The sequence below is a fragment of the Manis javanica genome, chromosome 17 (genome assembly GCF_040802235.1).
Source record: "Manis javanica isolate MJ-LG chromosome 17, MJ_LKY, whole genome shotgun sequence".
NCBI classification, from domain to species: domain Eukaryota; kingdom Metazoa; phylum Chordata; class Mammalia; order Pholidota; family Manidae; genus Manis; species Manis javanica.
This window is the reverse complement of record NC_133172.1, coordinates 2,778,906-2,795,633: the sequence shown is the minus strand read 5'-3', so window position 1 is coordinate 2,795,633 and position 16,728 is coordinate 2,778,906. Positions and strand designations below refer to the sequence as shown.

At 59.5% G+C, this 16,728-nt stretch overlaps 2 protein-coding genes and 1 long non-coding RNA gene across 4 annotated transcripts; 1 reads left to right on the top strand and 2 right to left on the bottom strand.

The window, feature by feature from the left end:
* Positions 1-96: 96 nt before the first annotated feature.
* Positions 97-1,375, top strand: LOC118973808 (uncharacterized). Its single transcript, XR_005063316.1, has 2 exons — positions 97-275; positions 1,190-1,375. It is a non-coding gene; the product is annotated as an uncharacterized lncRNA (long non-coding RNA).
* Positions 1,376-1,379: 4 nt separating this feature from the next.
* Positions 1,380-10,273, bottom strand: TNNT1 (troponin T1, slow skeletal type). Of its 2 annotated transcripts, XM_037025887.2 has the most exons (12): positions 10,243-10,273; positions 10,035-10,061; positions 9,775-9,807; positions 8,954-8,975; positions 6,893-6,956; positions 6,498-6,614; positions 6,181-6,258; positions 4,403-4,516; positions 4,072-4,181; positions 2,425-2,515; positions 2,274-2,314; positions 1,380-1,507 (listed from the first exon to the last, which is right to left on the bottom strand). In XM_037025887.2, exons 6-12 carry the CDS (start codon positions 6,594-6,596, stop codon positions 1,462-1,464), a joined length of 579 nt encoding a protein of 192 aa, XP_036881782.2. In that variant the 5' UTR covers positions 6,597-6,614; positions 6,893-6,956; positions 8,954-8,975; positions 9,775-9,807; positions 10,035-10,061; positions 10,243-10,273; the 3' UTR covers positions 1,380-1,461. The 2 variants fall into 2 exon arrangements, with proteins under 2 accessions (XP_036881782.2, XP_036881783.2); XM_037025888.2 differs by lacking the exons at positions 9,775-9,807; positions 10,243-10,273.
* A 3,160-nt stretch (positions 10,274-13,433) lies between these two features.
* TNNI3 (troponin I3, cardiac type) lies at positions 13,434-16,522 on the bottom strand. Its single transcript, XM_017659124.3, has 8 exons — positions 16,376-16,522; positions 16,085-16,097; positions 15,857-15,940; positions 15,564-15,605; positions 15,170-15,301; positions 14,715-14,804; positions 14,025-14,201; positions 13,434-13,570 (listed from the first exon to the last, which is right to left on the bottom strand). Exons 1-8 carry the CDS (start codon positions 16,384-16,386, stop codon positions 13,487-13,489), a joined length of 633 nt encoding a protein of 210 aa, XP_017514613.2. The 5' UTR covers positions 16,387-16,522; the 3' UTR covers positions 13,434-13,486.
* Between the last annotated feature and the right edge of the window lie 206 nt (positions 16,523-16,728).

Sequence of the window (16,728 nt, the reverse complement as noted above, 5' to 3'; positions counted from 1 at the left end):
GCCCCGGAGTGCGCTGGGAAACGGAGTCCGAAGGAGGAAGTTGCTAATGGCAACCTCCGGCCCTCGATCTGCCCCGAGGCACGCTGGGAAGTCCGCAGCCGGGAGGCGGTGAACGACCTCTCCTGAGGGAGGGCATTTATCTGAGAACCCTGGGAAATGGAGTCTCTGGGCTGGAGGCGGGCGCCACGGCATGGGGGGAAATGTGGAGCCCCCCGCACCGCCCCCATCTCCCGTCACAAGGGGAAACGGACTCAGCAGCCCGGCGGCCCTGAAAGGTACAGCTCGAATTTTTCCACCATCATTCTTCTCGCCCTGTGGTTTATCTGTGTTGAGACTTTTTTTTCTGTTCCTTCCAACTAGAAATAAGCTCCAGGAGGACAGGTGTTTTTGTCTTTTGTGTGCTCTCTTGGTTCCCAGCGCCTAAAAGGAGCTTAATAGTACGCGATCGAGAACAGATTTAGAGTAAATCGATTAATGGATTCCCTAGATCGTGGGAAACACCATGGCATCATGGGAAATCGAGTCCGCAACCCGGAAATCACTCAAGACGATTCCCGTCCCCGCCTCCTTGGGTGACCGCCCAGCGCATGCTGGGAGATAAAAATCCCCCGTACAAAGGTCATGGCACTCGGCCAAACAGCCCCCGGGCACGCTGGGAAATGTAGTCCACAGGACCACGCCCCCAGATACTCCTAGGCAGAGCCCCAACGCACCCCAAGAAATCAATCTCAAAGGCAAGTCTGTGGGTAAAATTGTAACATTTCCAGAATCTCTCTCCTGGCTTTAGTACATCTGCGTATCAATAGGCGTTCAGAGGTGGAAAGTATGGCTTTAGTGCATTTGCATCATTCCTCATGGGTGGAGAGACGTTCATTTCCATATCAATGCATAATTACCTGGGTAAGGAGGACTTTTCTGTACCTGAGAGGTGAGGGGGAGGGCCGGTTTTTCTGCTGCTGGAGCAGGAGAGAGAGATGGTCCGGACTGCAGTTTTGTAAGTAATAAATGGGTTTATTTCTCCCTTTGACTGATTACGGTTTTTACTTCTGGATTGTTCCCACCTTTTGACTCTTGCGGAAAACGCTGCTGTCAACAGTTGTGCACGAGATCATGTGGACGTACGTTTTCAGTTCTAGTCTAGGAGTGGCATTGCTGGATCTTACAGTAACTTTATATTTGCCTTTTTCAGGAACTGCCAGGCGATTTTCCAAAGTGGCTGCCCCATTTCACATCACCCCCAGCTGTGTGTGAGGGCGCACCTCGACAGAGCATGGCAGTGATTGTTGAAGATTCTCCAGTAAGAGCGAGTTGGTGATGTCAGTTAACCCATGAGAGGCTAGCTGTGTGTTAATAGTAATAAAATCAAAGAACTCGGTGCATGCCTGCAGGGGGAGCATTTATTTCAGGTCACTGTTGGGACAAACAGTCCAGTGGCTCCCAGTGGGCCACAGCTCCAGGCCCTCACTTCCAGCGGCCTCCGACGCGGCCCTTCCCTGCCCCCTTCCGGCTGTGGGAGAAGTGGGTGTCAGGAAGAAGAGGTTTCCTCGGCCTCTGGGATGTCCTCCTACCCCAGCCCCTGCCCTTGGTCCTCAATTCAGGAAGTCCACCCCCAAAATAAACCCTCCATCCCCACCAGAAAAGACAGGAAATGCACTCGCATAGGGGAGCTGGGATTTGTGGGTGAATTCGGGCTGTTCCTGTGGTGCTGATAAATGTTTGCAAGTACAGGGGCCAGAGGAAGGGAGGGATGAGGTACTGAGAGCAGGTAACATGCCAGAGGGCAAAGGCTGGGGCAAAAGAGACAGAACATGGGAGAGAGAGAGAGAGAGAGCCGGACAGAGGGACAGAGAGAGGACGGATGAGTCGAGAGCAGAGGGAGGGAGGGAAGGAGGCTGGGGAGACAGAACCGGAAGAGAGAGTTACAGCTGGGTTTCCCCACCTTGGCACTGTGACATCTGGGGTCCACCCCTTCCTGGGGGTAGGCGCCAGCACCCCCGCCTCTACACCCTAGGTGCCAACTGCGCCCCCAGGTGTGACAACCAAACCTGTCCCAGTCATTGCCCACTATCGGGGGGGTGGGGGGTAAGGTCACCCCGCCTGCCCTGAGAATCGCTGACTTAGAGGGACATGGAAACAGGACAGACAGACGGCAGGCAGAAAGAGAGTGAGGAGGTCCTGAGAATGAGGGGCCGAAACCCGCAGAGTGGGGGGCAGTGAGCGGGAAGGAGAGACCCCAAGAGCCAGAGGGAGGGGTATGGGGGGGTCACACTTACAACTTCTGGGCGTGGCTGATACGGTTGTACAGCACATTGATCTGTGGAGGTGAGGTGAGAGGACGATGCTCGGAAAGCTGGGGGGCAGGCCCCCCCACCGTCCTGCTCCAGCCCCAGCCCAGCCGGGGCCTCCCGCTGAAATGGGCCTCACCTCGTATTTCTGCTGCTTCAGCTTCTCCATCAGGTCAAACTTCTCGGACTCCAGCTGGTGGATCCAGTCGGACAGCTCCTGGGCCTTGTCCCTGGCAGGGCAGAAGAGCTGTCAAGGCCGGGCTGGGCCGGGCCGGGCCCTGGGCTGAGGCTGAAGGGACTGTCCAGAGACACACAGCTCATTTCTGAGGTTGGCGGTATTGGTGCCACTTGGTTAATATCTGAGGCCAAACTATTCAAAGTGAACTGAGGCAAAGGGTTTTTCAATCTCTGCCCGCTGTCTCTCTGTCCTATTTCCCTGAGGGAGAATGAGGTCCCGGGAAGGACCCAGGCTCCGAGTCAGGGAGCGCTGGTGCACATCCCAGTTCTGTTATTCTCTGGGGTGCGACTATAGCCATGTAACTTCTAGGATCCTGTTTCCCTCTCCAAAAAGTCTATAAGTGAAACGGTGAAAGAGAATGGCTGGCTGCCTGCTGAATGTTGTTTCCTTCCCTAAAAATGGAACTTTTTGCAATTCTGTGAAAAACTCATCTCCGCAGCCTGCCGCAAAATCAGGGGTTGCCAATCCATGAAAGTAGGTCACTGGGTGGGTCTTCCAGGAAAGCCTTGGTTACTTTTCCCTTGCAACTTCCTTCTGCTACTTGGATGTGATGGCTGGATCCCCAGCAGCCATACTGGCCAGTGGCCATATTTTCAGGATGGAAATATTGGGCTGAAAGTGGTGGAGTAAAAACATGGGAGTCTGAATCTCTAATGCTTTGTCGAGTTGCCATACCAGAGGTGGACTGCCTACTTTCAGATTTCTTCGATGTGAGAAAATAAACCTCTGTATTTTAGTCTGCTATAGTCAGATCTCTTTACTAGAGGCTACATGTATTCTTAACTGAAAGAAAATCTATTGCACTGAGCAGTTGTAGAATAACATAATGCATGTAAAGTGTCTGGCACATAGCAAACATTCAATGAAGCTCATTGTTACTATTCATTTGATGATTACTAGCATTATTTATTTATTTATTGTTTTTATTTCTTTATTATTTCATTTTATTTATTATTATCAGCATTCCTTGTTTTCTTCTGCTAGCTAATGGCTTTCAAATGCTAGACTGCCCGGGTTAACTGTGTCTCTCTGGGGTGGTGGAAGTCTCTGACTTTATGAGCCAGGTCCCAGGCCAGACAATGCCAAGACAGACAAGGCCCCTTAAGGAAAAGCCCTCTGGTGGCTTCTGGTGAGACGCTGGCTGTCCTGGGAATGGGAGACGAGGGGGGAGACAGTCCCACGGGGCAGAGACTCCGCTGGGACTCTGTCTCCCAGCATGTTTGGCTTTGATTCAGACAAGAGCTGGGGCCCGCCTGAGTTCCCAGGGGACATCAATACATCTATATAATCTCTTAAATTTTGGTTAGCCATGTTGTCTGGCTTTCCACTGCATTACATCCCAGATTGTATGGGTCATGACACCCACAAAACCGGGTCCTGTATTAGTGACACAGTCTCAGAGGAGACAACAGGAGCCCAGAGACCGGGAGGCACCTGCCGGAAGTCACAGGGCCAGGGCCCGGACCTGGACTTCCACCCTTCCGGATCCGAAGGACGGTCCCTCTGTCTCCCCGTCCCCCCGCCGTCCCGGGCCCCCACCCCACCTACCGTAGCTGCTCCTCTCCCATGTGGTCGATGTTCAGGGGCTTTTTCCGCTCGGACAGGATGCGCACTTTCGTTTCGCGCCCCGTCTGGCGCTTACCCCGCTTCTGCTCGGCCTGAGGTAGGAGGGGGCACCGTGAACTGGGGGACGGATCCTCTGGATGGCTCCCCGTGTTAGGACCAGGGGTGTGTGCTCCCGGGGGCCCAGGGCCCCTCCTCCCCGGGGCCCGGGCCTCCCGCCCCCACGCCCAGCCCCGTCCTCCATGGGGAGGGAAGTCCACGCCCCGTTGCCTCCTCCTGGGAACTTAGACCTCAGGCCCCAGCAGGCTGTACTCACCTTGACCAGGTAACCCCCAAAATGGGCCCCCATGTTGGACAGAACCTTCTTCTTTTTCGCATCGTCCTCAGCCCGCTTCTTGGCCTCTTCCTCTTCCTTCCTCATCTTCTCCTCCTGAGGGGAGAAAGGGGTCAATCCCAAGGTCTCCCCTGCCCACTGGGTGGGGAGGAGGCCTGAGATGGAGGTGGGGGAGGGGCCTCGGTTCTGTGTTGAGGGAAGTGGGTGTCAGTCAGGCCCAAAGCATGGGAGACAGAGTATCAGAACGGGGGAAGGTGGGAAAGTCCCCTCCTGGCCCTCCCAGGCCTGCCTGCTGACAGGCTGCAAGTCTTTGCCCCTCTCTGGGCCTTAACACCCTCCCAGCAGAAGTTAAAATGGGAGAGGGATGTGCTTGCTTTTTCTGCCCACCTCCCCACCAACCTGAAATGGCCAACTGTTAACTTTGCTGTGTGACCTCAGGGCACTCACCCTCTCTGCTCCATAGTCTCATGACAAGAATGCCTGTCCTCCAAAGATCAAGGAGAGTAACTGGGGCTAAGAGTGTGGGGCATGGGCCACTGAAGATGCTGATGGCCTTGAGCCTGAGGTAGGGATTCTAGAATGTCCAGCAAAGGCCTCACATGTTCCAGAAAGTCTGCATTGCGTTTTTCTGAAATAAAGCTTTTCCAAACTGAAGACCCCTCCCGACTGATAGGCTGAACATGATGGCTTCGGCATGTCCAGCATTTCCCACCTGAGCTAGTTTCCTATTGCTGCTGTAACGTGCAAACTTAGTGGCTTAAAGCTATGCAAGGTTATTCTTACAGACCTGCAGGCCAGAAGTCTGACAAGGGCCTTACGGGCCAAAATCAAAGTGTGACAGGGCTGGTTCCCCCTGGAGGCTCAAGGGAAGAAGTCACCCCTTCGCCTTTTCTAGCATCTAGGGGCTGCCTGCATCGCTTGGCTTTTGGCCCCTTCTACTACCTTCAAAGCCGGCAGAGTAGCATCATCCGATCCAGGGTCAGCTCTCACCTCAAGATCCTTAACTCAGTCACACGTGCACAGTCCCTCTGCCATGTAAGGGGACAGATTCATAGACCCTGGGAATTAGGATATGAACATCTTTGGGAGGCCAGCGCCTTGCCTATCACATCACTCTAACTGTTCTTTAAAAGTGGTTCAAGTGAGCCATTCCTTGAGGTCAAGGTGGGTCGCGTTTCCAAGGCCTATGTCAATGGACACATTCTAACCAGTCTCCCCAGTTAGCCAGGGATTTTCTCCACAGGGGACGGGCGAATGATCTGAACACATCCTAGGGTCATACAGAACACAGAGAAAAGGGGATCTTAAGCCAGGCTGCTGGCAGCCATTGCTACGCCTGCCTGAGAATGGGGTGTCCAGTGGGGTGGCCATTCTGGTTTGCCTGGGATTGATGGGATGCAGGATTATCAGGGCTCAGACCAGGAAGGTCCCAGACAAACTGGGATTGCACCGGTCACCCCTGCGTCCACAGACAGACAGGCTGAGGGGTAACAGGAAGAGCTGGGTCTTCACGTTTCTGAGCGATGATTCGGGTGCCTGAAGCAAGCCCTGCCCTAGACTTGGTAGTTACACCAGCCAACAAAATCCTCCTTCTGATGAATCCAGCTGGAGTTGGGGTTTCTAGCCCTCCAGCAGGGAGGTCCTTGAATAACACAGCGTGGACTTTCTTGGGATCACAGAGGGGGTCACAAAGGGGAACGCAAGTATCCAGCTCAAGAAGCGGTACGTGGGCTGCCCGGGGAGGGGAGGGGGGCGCCCACCGCCAGCTTCGCCTGCCGCTCCCGCTCCTTCTCCGTCCGGAAGCGCTGTTGTTCGGCCCTCTCAGCCCGGCGCCGCTCCTGGGGGTGAGAGAAGAACGGAGGGGTGCCGGGAGCACAGCGCGTCCCGGAGCCCCTCCCCAGAGGAGGCCGGCAGCGGAGGGGGCGCGTCCGCGCGTGGCCACCGACTTGGGGGGACTCCCCAAAGCTGCGGCCTCGGGGTCTGCGCTGGACGGGCACGACTCTCCGTGTCTCCCAAGACCCACAGGATAAAACGGGGTGCGGGAAGAACTCGGGGACCCCCGCCTCCCCAGACTCACAATACGCTCTTTCAGCCCAATGAGCTCCTCTTCCTCCTTCTTCCGCTGCTCGAAATGCACGTCGATGAGCGTCTGCAGCTCCAGCAGGTCTTTCTCCATGCGTTTCCGGTGGATGTCCTGGGGGGCACAGGGCGGGATCCCCGTCGTTCGCAGGGGCCAAGCTCTCCGCGCCCAGGAAACGTCGGGAGGGGGAGCCCTTGGCAGGAAGAACCCGCGGGCCTGAGCTCCCCGGGACGGGACGGGATCCCAGCGGGGACAGCAAAGCGCCGCGTTCTGACGCTAGCGGCCAGTGAGGACGGAGTTCCCGGAGGGAGCGGCGCGGGCGCCTTTCCCAGGGGCCCGGGGGCCGCGGAGGGCTGGCAGCCCTGCCCAGGGACGGGATGCCTGTCACTCACATCGAAGTCCACTCGCTCCCCTTCTGGGATCTTGGGAGGGATCAGTGGAGGTACCACGGGGCGGCTGGGTGACAGAAAAGGAAGGCTGTGAGCGGTGGGATGTCCCCAATGGACTCCAGGACTGCGCCGACCGACAGGGCCACCAGCCACACGCGGTTCTGAGCGCCTGAACCGGGGCTGGTCCGAGTGGAGACGGGCTGTCCCTAAACACACGCGCGAGATTTCGAAGCCTTGGTTCACGCAAAAGTACGTAAAATATTCCATTAATAACGTTGTAGGATGGTTCTATGTTGAAATGATGACCTTTCGGATATAACAGGTTGAGTAAAATGTACTATTAAGGTTAATTTTACCTCTTTTGTTATACTTTTTAAAATGCAGCTAGTACCAAAAAAAATGTAAAGCTCACCTGTGCGGCTTGCATTGTATTTGTCTGAGGGGGTGCGGCTCTGTCAGCCCTCCGCCCTCCCCTTGATTTCCTGCCCTGGCACTCCTGCTTTTGTCTCTTATTTGGTGTTTCTTGATTTGCTTTCTACCTCTCTGGCTGTCCCATCTCCGTCTCTCTTCCCCAGAGAGCCCTTCAAAGAGTTCTGTCATTTTATTCACTCATAGGACACTCGTGACCCACGTCACTCACTCCTGTAACTTCGGTCACCATCAATCACTGAGGATGTGCTAACTCCCTTTCCAGGCCGGACACTTTCCTAATCCTGGACTCAAGGTAACGGACGCCTCCTGCACATTTTCTGCCTCCCCCACAGCACGCCCCACCTGAGCCCATTGGCTTCTCCAAGATGGAGGTGGCAGATGCTCCACCCACGTGGTTCCCCAACCAGACCCCTGGCAGCTGTCCCCACTGCCTCCGTCCCCTCCTTCCAACAGCTCACTAGTGCCCAGGTCCTGCCCGCTTTGTGTGGGACTCTGTCGGCTCCCTCCTTTCCACGCCCCTGGCCCAGCTCAGGCCGTGTGCTGTGCCCTATCCCTGAACTTCCATGCCAGCCTCACCCCTGGCCTCCTGCCCTCTTTCTATTCATCTTCCTTCATGACTTCAGAGGAGCATTTCTAACACCCACAACTAACTCTTAAGACAAAGTCCAGGCAACCCAGCCTGGCATTCAAAATTTAAAGCCCTTTTCCATCTGGCCCCAGCCAACCCCACCAATACCTTGTCCCTCACAGACATGAACCACGTGTCATGGCTCCCCGGCCACACATGTGCCTTGGAGCTCCTGGGCTTTGCACCTGCTGTTCCCTCTGCCTGCAATGCCCTTCCCCTGATGGGCACCTCCTGCAGGCTTCCTTCCTCCAACAAGTCTTCCCTGACCTTGAAGCACAGCTGTCCTGTTCCCCTGTGCCCTCTCACCCAGATCGGACCCTGTGCCTCTTCTGCTCAAAACCCTTCCATGGCTCCCCATGACCCGGCCCCACAACCCCACCCTGTCTTGCTCGCCGCTGTACACCAGCCACAGTGGAGTTCACACCACTGCCCATACTGACCCAGACCATTTTTGCTTCTAGGTTTTTTTCTCAGACTCGATTGCTGCCTCCAGGCATCTCCAAGCTCTGGCCCCAGTGTCACCTCCTCCAGGACCCTCCCCTCCACGAGCTCTCTCAGGGCCCTGCGGTCTGCCTAGTACAGGATCCTCATCATCACAGTGACCCGCATCTGTGTCTGGGCCCTGAAAGACCAGCCTAGACCCAGCCCCTCAGGCACCCCACGGCTCTCCTCTACAGTATCCCTTCTCCGGGCTCCAGCTAGCCAGCCCCTCCTCCCTCTCCCCGCCCGGGGAAGCCTTCCCTGGGTACCCAGGGCAAACACAGGGCCTTCCTCTGCCCTGTCATCACTGTATCTGGGTGTGCTTCACCAACAGAGGAGACAGGGTTTGGCTCGCTGAGCACAGTGGGAAGTTCTCTGCAAGAGTTTGCTGAAAGGAGGACTCACGGACGCCCCTTCCCTCTGCTTCGGGTTCCCTGCCTTCTTTCTTTGCCCTTCTTGCACCTTATTTCTGGGGGCATATTTAGGAGGACATGGTTGGGACCACCCAGCCCCCAGGATCTCACCTTGGTTTGGGGCGCTCCTCTTCTGATGGGGGGATACAAAGAGATAATTAGCAAGAGTTCATAGGGGTGGGCCTGACACATCCCGAGGGGGAACCCCCCCCAAGCCTCAGCCCCCCCAGGAGCCCAGATGCCTCCTCCTGCTGCTCCGGGAAAGGGGTATGGAGGGAGAGAAGGGGAGAAGGGAAATCAGGGTGGCCGTAGGAGACAGAGGATCACACGCGTCAGATATACATTCAGGACTGGTATGGGGATCCCCTACCCACTTCTCTGGGAGCCCAGGGGTCCAAACCCCCAGAACGTCCTCCTTCTACATACCCAGAGCTCCTGCCCGCTTCCATCCAGACCAGCAGTGCAGGGCCCCAAACCCTCTCCTCATCCAGGAGACCCAGGCCTCCCAGGACTGTGTCCCTGCCCCCTCCCCCTTGGGGACACAGGAATCCAGACCCCAGTGCTAGCCCCTTCTGCAACCCAGGCCCCAACCTTTGAATGTATATGAAGGAGAAAAATAACAGACAGGGTCGGGGGCGAACGTGGGGAGGGGTGCCTCTCCGCAAACATCCAACCCTTCTAAAGTTTTTCTCCAGGCTGGGGAAGAAGGCTTGGGTGTCGGTCCCTTTAAGAAGGAAGGGAATGGGTTAACGCCGCCGCGCGGCCATTCCCTTCGTGGCCACCAGAGGGCGCGCAGGCTCTCGGGGCTTAAAGGGCCGGGACTGGGGCGGGTTAGGGGCGCGCAGGGAGTCCTGGCCCAGGACAGGGCCCGAGGATTCGGGGGTCCCCAGGCCCCCGAAATCGGTCTCGGGAAGCTAAGCAGCCGTGGTTACCTCGCTCTGCCACCGGCTCCGGCTCCTCGGGGGCTGGGCAGGAGGCAGGAGGAGAAGCGGGGCTTGGCGAGCGGGGTGGGGGCAGCGGCCACGCCGGGGGCGGGGCGGGGAGAGAGAGGAGGGTGCGGGGGAGAGCGGAGAGGCGGTCAGCGGGACGGCAGCCGGGGCCCGGGGGCCGCCCTCCCCGCCCCCCGCCCGCCGCCCCGCCCCGCCCCCGGCCGGCCCGCGTCCCGCTCCGGACGGCGGGGACCGGGCCTCACCTTCCTCCTCCTCGGCAGCCTCCTCTTCTGGAAGGGGGGAGAGGGCGTTAGAGCGGCGGGGGCTTCCGGAAGTGGGGGCGGCCCGGGGCGCCGCTCAGCCGGCTCGGACCCGGAGGGGCGTCGGCCGGGGCGCCTCCACCCGCTCCCCGGAAGGGCCCCTGGGTCCGCGCGTCCCCCGACACCCAGGGCCGGCCCGGTCCCCACTCACCTTCGGGCTGCTCCCTGGGCACACGGGGGTCGGGGGAGGAAGGAGGGGAGAGTTAGACGCATGGGGGGGGGGTCTCCACTTCTCCAGGCCCCCGCGCCCCCGCCGGCATCACTCACTCCTCATACTCTTGCTCCTCCGCGTCTGACATCCTGCTGCGACCTAAGGACCGCGGAGAACACGCGGCGTGAGCTGCGGGCCCGAGGGAGGGGGCAGGGGCCTGGGCTCCTGGGTGCGAGGGGGAGGGGCTGGGGGCCTGGGCTCCTGGTCTGAGGAGGGCTGCGGGCCTGGACTCCTGGGTCCGAGGGAGGGGGCTGCGGACCCGGACTCCTGGGTCCGAGGGAGGGGGGCTGCGGGCCTGGACTCCTGGGTCCGAGGGAGGGGGCTGCAGGCCCGGCCTCCTGGGTCCGAGCGTGGGGGCTGCGGGCCTGGACTCCTGGGTCCGAGGGAGGAGGGCTGCGGGCCCGGACTCCTGGGTCCGAGGGAGGGGGCTGCGGGCCCGGACTCCTGGGTGCGAGGGGAGGGCTGGGGGCCCGGGCTCCTGGGTCCGAGGGAGGGGGCTGAGGGCCCGGGGTCCTGGGTGCGAGGGAGGGGGCTGGGGCCCGGGCTCCTGGGTCCGAGTGAGGAAGGCTGGGGGCCCGGGCTCCTGGGTCCGAGGGAGGGGGCTGGGGGCCCGGGCTCCTGGGTGCGAGGGGGAGGGCTGGGGGCCCGGGCTCCTGGGTCCGAGGGAGGGGGCTGCGGGCCCGGAATCCTGGGTCCGAGGGAGGGCGCTGCGGGCCCGGGCTCCTGGTCCGAGTGAGGAGGGCTGGGGGCCCGGGCTCCTGGGTCCGAGGGAGGGGGCTGGGGGCTGGGCTCCTGGCTCTGAAGGAGGAGGGGCTGGGACAGGGGGACCGGCATCGGGAGGTGTGGCCTGGGCGCGGCCCCAGAGCTGCAGCCTCTGCCTGCCCCCGCCTCCCACAGCTGTCCTCTTTTGTCTTATGACATGTCCATGGGAACCTGATCTGAGCTGGGATTAGGAGAAGGTATTTGCGCAGGGACTGTGGCCTGAAGACAATGGCCGCCCCACCCCCAAAGTCTATTTCAGGGGGATGTCATAGATGGTGAAACAGGACGTTTCCTAAGGGATGAAGGAGGGTGCGCCTGGGAGTCGGTCACACCGCCCCTCTCCCACCCACCCACCCCTGCCCTCTGGCTGGTTGTCTTCCCCACCTGTCTCCCCCTCCACCCCTCACCCAGAGTGGAGGGGGCAGGGCGCATCAAGAGCAGCCGGGGCCACAGACCTCATCCTGACCCCTTAACACTTAGACTCCCCAATCTCTGAGCTCCCCCATGTCCCAAGGTACACAGGTTAAGAGCCCAAGTTCCAACACCCACAGACCCTGGGACCCCACCTTACAATGCGCCTGCTTTCTGGGGACAAGCAAGTCCTCGTATGTCCAGAGTTTGACTCCCCAGTTCTTGATACTCCAGATTCTGGGCTCAGACACCCTAAGATCTTAACCACCTCAGTCTTGACATCTCCTAAATTCTGAAACCTCAAGATCATGAGACCCCGTAATCTGGATACCCAAACTCAAAAGACCCAACTCAGAATACCCCAAATTATAATACTACAAATTCTGACCCCTCCATTAAGACCCCAGATCCTGAGACCCCAATTCCTAAATCCTCGGATTCTGAGACATCACACCCTCTCTTGACTCCCAGACTTGATATCTAAGCCCAGATGACCCCCATTCTTGAGATTCCCTCAGACTTAAACCTCCTGGGTCTGAGGTGTTATGTTCTGGGACACTGAAATCCAGCACCCCCCATCAATTCTCTAACCCCCACATCCCAATACCTTCCCCTCCATCCTCAGTCCCCTAAAGTCTGACCCTCCTGAACTCCCAGATCTTCATTGTTGTGCCCCGTCCACCCCCACAGCTCTTCTGCACACCCCTCACATCTCCAATCCCCTTGGCTTCCTCCCCCAAGGACACCATCCCTGGGGACTGGAGGGGCGGGGGGCTTACCTAAGGCTGGATCTGCAGAGGCAGTAAACGGTGGGCAGAGCCTTGCCGGGCGTGCTGAAGCACCCTGGGTTTATAAGCGCAGGCCCAGCCCCGCCCCACAGGGAGGGAGGGCAGAGAATTCCTTTCCCCAAATCGGAGTCCCTGCTCAGAGGCTGCCCTGCCCCCACTCTGGCTCCACCTTCAGGATCCCCGCACCTCCTGGGTGCCCGAGACCCGTCCTCCACCTCTGCCAGGAACCCAGAGCTGGGTCAGGCTGCTGGGAACCTCAGTGCGCCCCACATCCCTTACAACACTGGGCTTTGCAGTCCCTGGGCTGAGCACACAGTAGGTCTGGGAAACTGCTGATTGACAAGAGGGTACAGGAGACACGTTCTGTGGCTGTTGCTCCCTTTCTGTATCTCTGGGCTTCCATCTCTCAGACCCTATTCCTCTGTCTCTCCTTTGTCTCTGTGACTCTTCACCTCTGTGTGTGTCCATGCTTCTCAGTCTCCCCTTCCCCACCCCCAACCCCTTTGTCTGCCACCAGGATTCCATCCTGGTGACAACAGGCACTGAAGTGGGGAAGCAGGTGTGTGCTGGGGGAGGGGAAGGGTGGGGATCGGCTGTGCGACCTCACTCACACACACACACACACACACCCCACCCGGTTCCCTCTGACACTGATCCCTCTTCCCCTTTCCAACCAAGCCATGACCTTGAGCTCTAGGGGTGACAGCCTTGGAGAGCGGGAGTCCTCAACCCTCTGTGTCATTCACTGCCTGCTGTCTCTTGTTTCCGTTTCTGCCTGTTTCCCAGGGGTTCTCTTTGGGTCTCAGTGCCTCCCTCCAAATTGTCTTTCTGTTTTTGTCTCTGCGTCTCCACGGGTGCCCTTGTGTATCCGCCTCTAGGTGTCCGTCTATGGGTGTTTTTGACCCCATTTCTGTCTTTTTGGCCCTGTATCCATATCTCTATCCTTCTAGGTCTTTCCAGGGTCTCTCTCCATGTCTCTGACTGTCTCTGTGTGTCTCTCCTTGGGCCTTGGCCTCGGCATCTCTGTGCAACGTCGCTGGAGCAGAGGAGCCAAGGATGCCCAGTAGTGGGACCCCAGCTCTGCTCCTGATGTGGGACTCTGGGGGCCCCACCTCAGTTGTCCCGTCTGCCTCACACCTAAGGCCCCAGGTAGTAGACACGCAGCCATGCCCAGCTCAGAAAGAAGCTTTATTCCTCAGGGCCAGGGTGGTGGACAGGCAGGCTCAGCCCTCAAACTTCTTCTTGCGACCCTCCATTCCGCTCAGTGCGTCGATGTTCTTGCGCCAGTCTCCCACCTCCCGGTTTTCCTGGAGTTATGGGGTCAGAGGTGAGAGTCTCCTCCTGCTCTGCAGTCTCCACCTGCCATTCAGCCGGCTGGGCAGCTCTGCTATGAATGCCCGACCTCCGATCTGGTTCTGAAGCACTTCCTTTCTCTCTCACGCACTTCCAGTCCCCGCAAGCGCTGCTTCTCGCCCTCGTGCACTTCCGGCCCCCTTGCTTCTCTTCCTAGTACAGTCCCTGTCTTCCCCTTCGGGTCCTGCTCTCTACTGCACTGCTTTTCTCTCATGCACGTCCTCATTCCTTGCTACTTCTTGTCTCCCTCTTGCATTTCCTGTGCTGCTCCCGTACAATCTGTTGAGGACCCCTTACCAGCGTCTTCTCCCCACGCCTCCAAGGGCCATCTGCCCCCAGCTAAGGCCCTAGGGTTGTTGCCCCCAGACGCCGTCCTCGGCCGCCTTTCCTGGCTCTAGCCTCACTCACCTTCTCTGTGTCCTCCTTCTTCACCTGCTTGAGGTGGGCCCGCAGGTCCAAGGACTCCTTCGCCCTGGCCCCCAGCAGCGCCTGCATCATGGCATCCGCTGAGATCCGCACCCTCCGCAGGGTGGGCCGCTTGAATTTGCCTCGAAGGTCGTAGATCTTCTGGGTCAGATCTGCAATCTGGGAGCAGCCATTAGCCTAGGTGGAGACCCCTCCCTCTGCTTCCTCGTCGCCCCACCCTTGCACCCTACGCTTCCGTCCTGTCCCTCCCCAGGTCTCATCGAGGCTCTCCGTCACTCAGACTCCCACCGCCTTCAGGACAAAGTCCAAGCTCCTCGGCCTGGGACGGGATCTGCTCCAGCCTCGCCCCTGAAGGCCACCACCGCCTCCTGGGCAGGCTGCACGCATCTCAGTTCCCTGGCACATGGGTTCAGTTACCAACACTCGGTGCTCCAGTCACACATTCCACAGATATTTTTTCTGATTTCTCACCTCCGGCTTTTCCTCTGCTTGGAACTGCCTTCCCTGACCCCAGGGTACTTATCCGTCTGCCCCCTCCCTGCCAGACTCACAGAGTGGTCCTGCGTCTCCTGGTCCCTGCAGCCACAGGCACTGCAAGAGGTCAGGCTGAGACCACAGCCCTGGCCATTGCATCCTTCCCTAAAGAGGCCCAGACTGCCCAGCGCCTCCCACCTCCGTGATGTTCTTGGTGACTTTCGCCTCCACGTCGTATCTCTCCTCATCCACTTTGTCCACGCAGGCGTGCAGCTGTCGGCACAAGTCCTAGAGGAGGAACGCAGTGTGTGTGTTGGGGAGAAAGCTGGGGACCCTGACTCCTGGATCTACGGGAAGAGGAGCTCGCAGCCTAGATAAGCCGGGTTCTGGGGAACTTGGAACAGAAGGTGCTAGGAGCCAGGAGTCCCGACAATCTGACAGAATTAGGGCTGGAGGAACCAACCTCTAGGTTTTGTGACTGAGCAGCTGCAGCCACATTTCTGAATTCCCGAGGCTAAGGCTTGGGAGTTCGGTTCCCAAGGTCCTGAGTATTTGGGGAGGACAGTAGGGCCTCTGACTCCCAAGGATGCAAGACCGGACACTAGGAACCGCGGACCCGCGGCTGGGCGGGAGTCCGGGATTAGAGCCGGTACCTGCAGCTCCGCGAAGCCCAGCCCGGCCAGCTCCAGAGGCTGGCAGCGCGTGCTCAGAGCTCGCCCCTTTTCCCCACGCCGCTCCTCCGCCTCCCGCTCCAGCTCCTGCTTCGCAATCTGCAGCATCAGGGTCTGTGGAGGGAAGGCGGGACCGCAGCCCACACGGGTAGCGGGATGAAGACCGAGCAGCGCAGGGAAGCCGCCTCCGCCGGGCTCCGCCCTCTATTCACAGAAACCCGCCCCGTCAAGGTCGGTGTCCATCACTCCAAGGCCCTACCCCTCCAGACTACGGGGCTCCCAGCCAAAGCCCCGCCCACTCACGGACGGAGGCCCCGCCCAACTTTAAAGCTCCGCCCCGATGACATCATGGCGCCCTCTCCAGGCTCATCCGCACCTTCAGCTGAAGTTTTCTCGAGGCGGAGATCTTAGACTTTTTCTGCCGGGGTGAGATTGGGCAGGGAAGGATCAGAGAGGGTTCCGAAGGCGGGTAGTGGGAGGGGCTTCATAGCCCGTCCCCTCCAACCAGGTTCAATACGGGCCCACCTCCAACTCCCGCCCCGGACTCCGCCCACCGGCCATTCTCCTCAGATCGAGCCGGCCTTTTGCGAAACTCCGCCCCTGATTCCCCTCATCCGCTAGGACTCCGCTCACAAAGTCCCGCCCCCGCAGGCCCCGCCCCGCCCTCACCTTGGCGTGCGGCTCCGTGGCGTAGGCGCGATAGTTGGAGGAGCGGCGTCGGATCGGCGGGGGCGCGGGGGCCGGGCTCCCCGCCTGGGGTTAGGGGGACAGAGCCAAGTCAGCACCGGGACCCCGGCGCCTCTGCGTGCCGCCTCCCAGGGCGCAGCCTCTGCCCAGGCCCTCCCTGCAGCGCCCTCCCGGCCACGCGGCCCTGGCCTGGCCCACGCCCGCTCTCACCGCGTCGTCGCTCCTAGAGAGACAGAAACCACGAGAGGGGGTTACGTGTGCCTGCGTCTGTCCAGTCGGTCAGAGCTGACCGAGAGGCCGGCCCGCCAGCTACCCCTTCCTCAGGTCCTAGGGCCTGATTCTCACCCTCTTACCTCTTTCCCACACCCGGCAGTCCTGCCCCACCGCCCTTCTCAGGCCAGGTGTCCAGCCTCGCAGCTCTCACTCCCTCAGGGCTGCAAGGATCGCCCCACCTCCCACTGTCTCGGGCCTCTGGAGTCTGGGTACCCGCGGTGCACTCACTTGTCGGTCATGCTGACCCTCAGGCCTGGAGCTACAGGAGGCAGAAAAGGGGCGAGAGACTCTGCGAGGGTCCGTGAGGGGGCGTCCGCGGTGACCTTGTAGGTCCCTGGGACTTCAAGACTTCAGTCTCTTCCAAGCTCCTCAAGCCCCACTGAGGACACTGAGATAAAGGGCGAGGACCGAGACTAAATATACTGCTGTTCCCTCCTCCCCCTGCCCAGAATGCGAGATAACAGGGCGCGTGAGGGGTGGGGTGGGCCATGCTCCAGCTGGATCGCCCCTCCACCCTGCCTGCCAGGAATCTGACCCCTGGCTCCCTCCGACCGAGGAGTCCAGGCCTCCAGCCCCCGCCT

Excerpts from the sequence above, each read along its gene's own strand:
- TNNT1 (XM_037025887.2), bottom strand. The coding sequence starts at position 6,596 with ATGGAGAAAGACCTGCTGGAGCTGCAGACGCTCATCGACGTGCATTTC. Across the intron at positions 2,315-2,424 it reads TGAAGCAGCAGAAATACGAG|ATCAATGTGCTGTACAACCG; the intron begins GTGAGGCCCATT and ends TCACCTCCACAG. Across the intron at positions 1,508-2,273 it reads ATCAGCCACGCCCAGAAGTT|CCGGAAGGGGGCAGGGAAGG; the intron begins GTAAGTGTGACC and ends CTTCTCCCACAG.
- TNNI3 (XM_017659124.3), bottom strand. Across the intron at positions 15,302-15,563 it reads CGAGAAAACTTCAGCTGAAG|ACCCTGATGCTGCAGATTGC; the intron begins GTGCGGATGAGC and ends TTCCCTCCACAG. Across the intron at positions 14,202-14,714 it reads TCACCAAGAACATCACGGAG|ATTGCAGATCTGACCCAGAA; the intron begins GTGGGAGGCGCT and ends GGCTGCTCCCAG.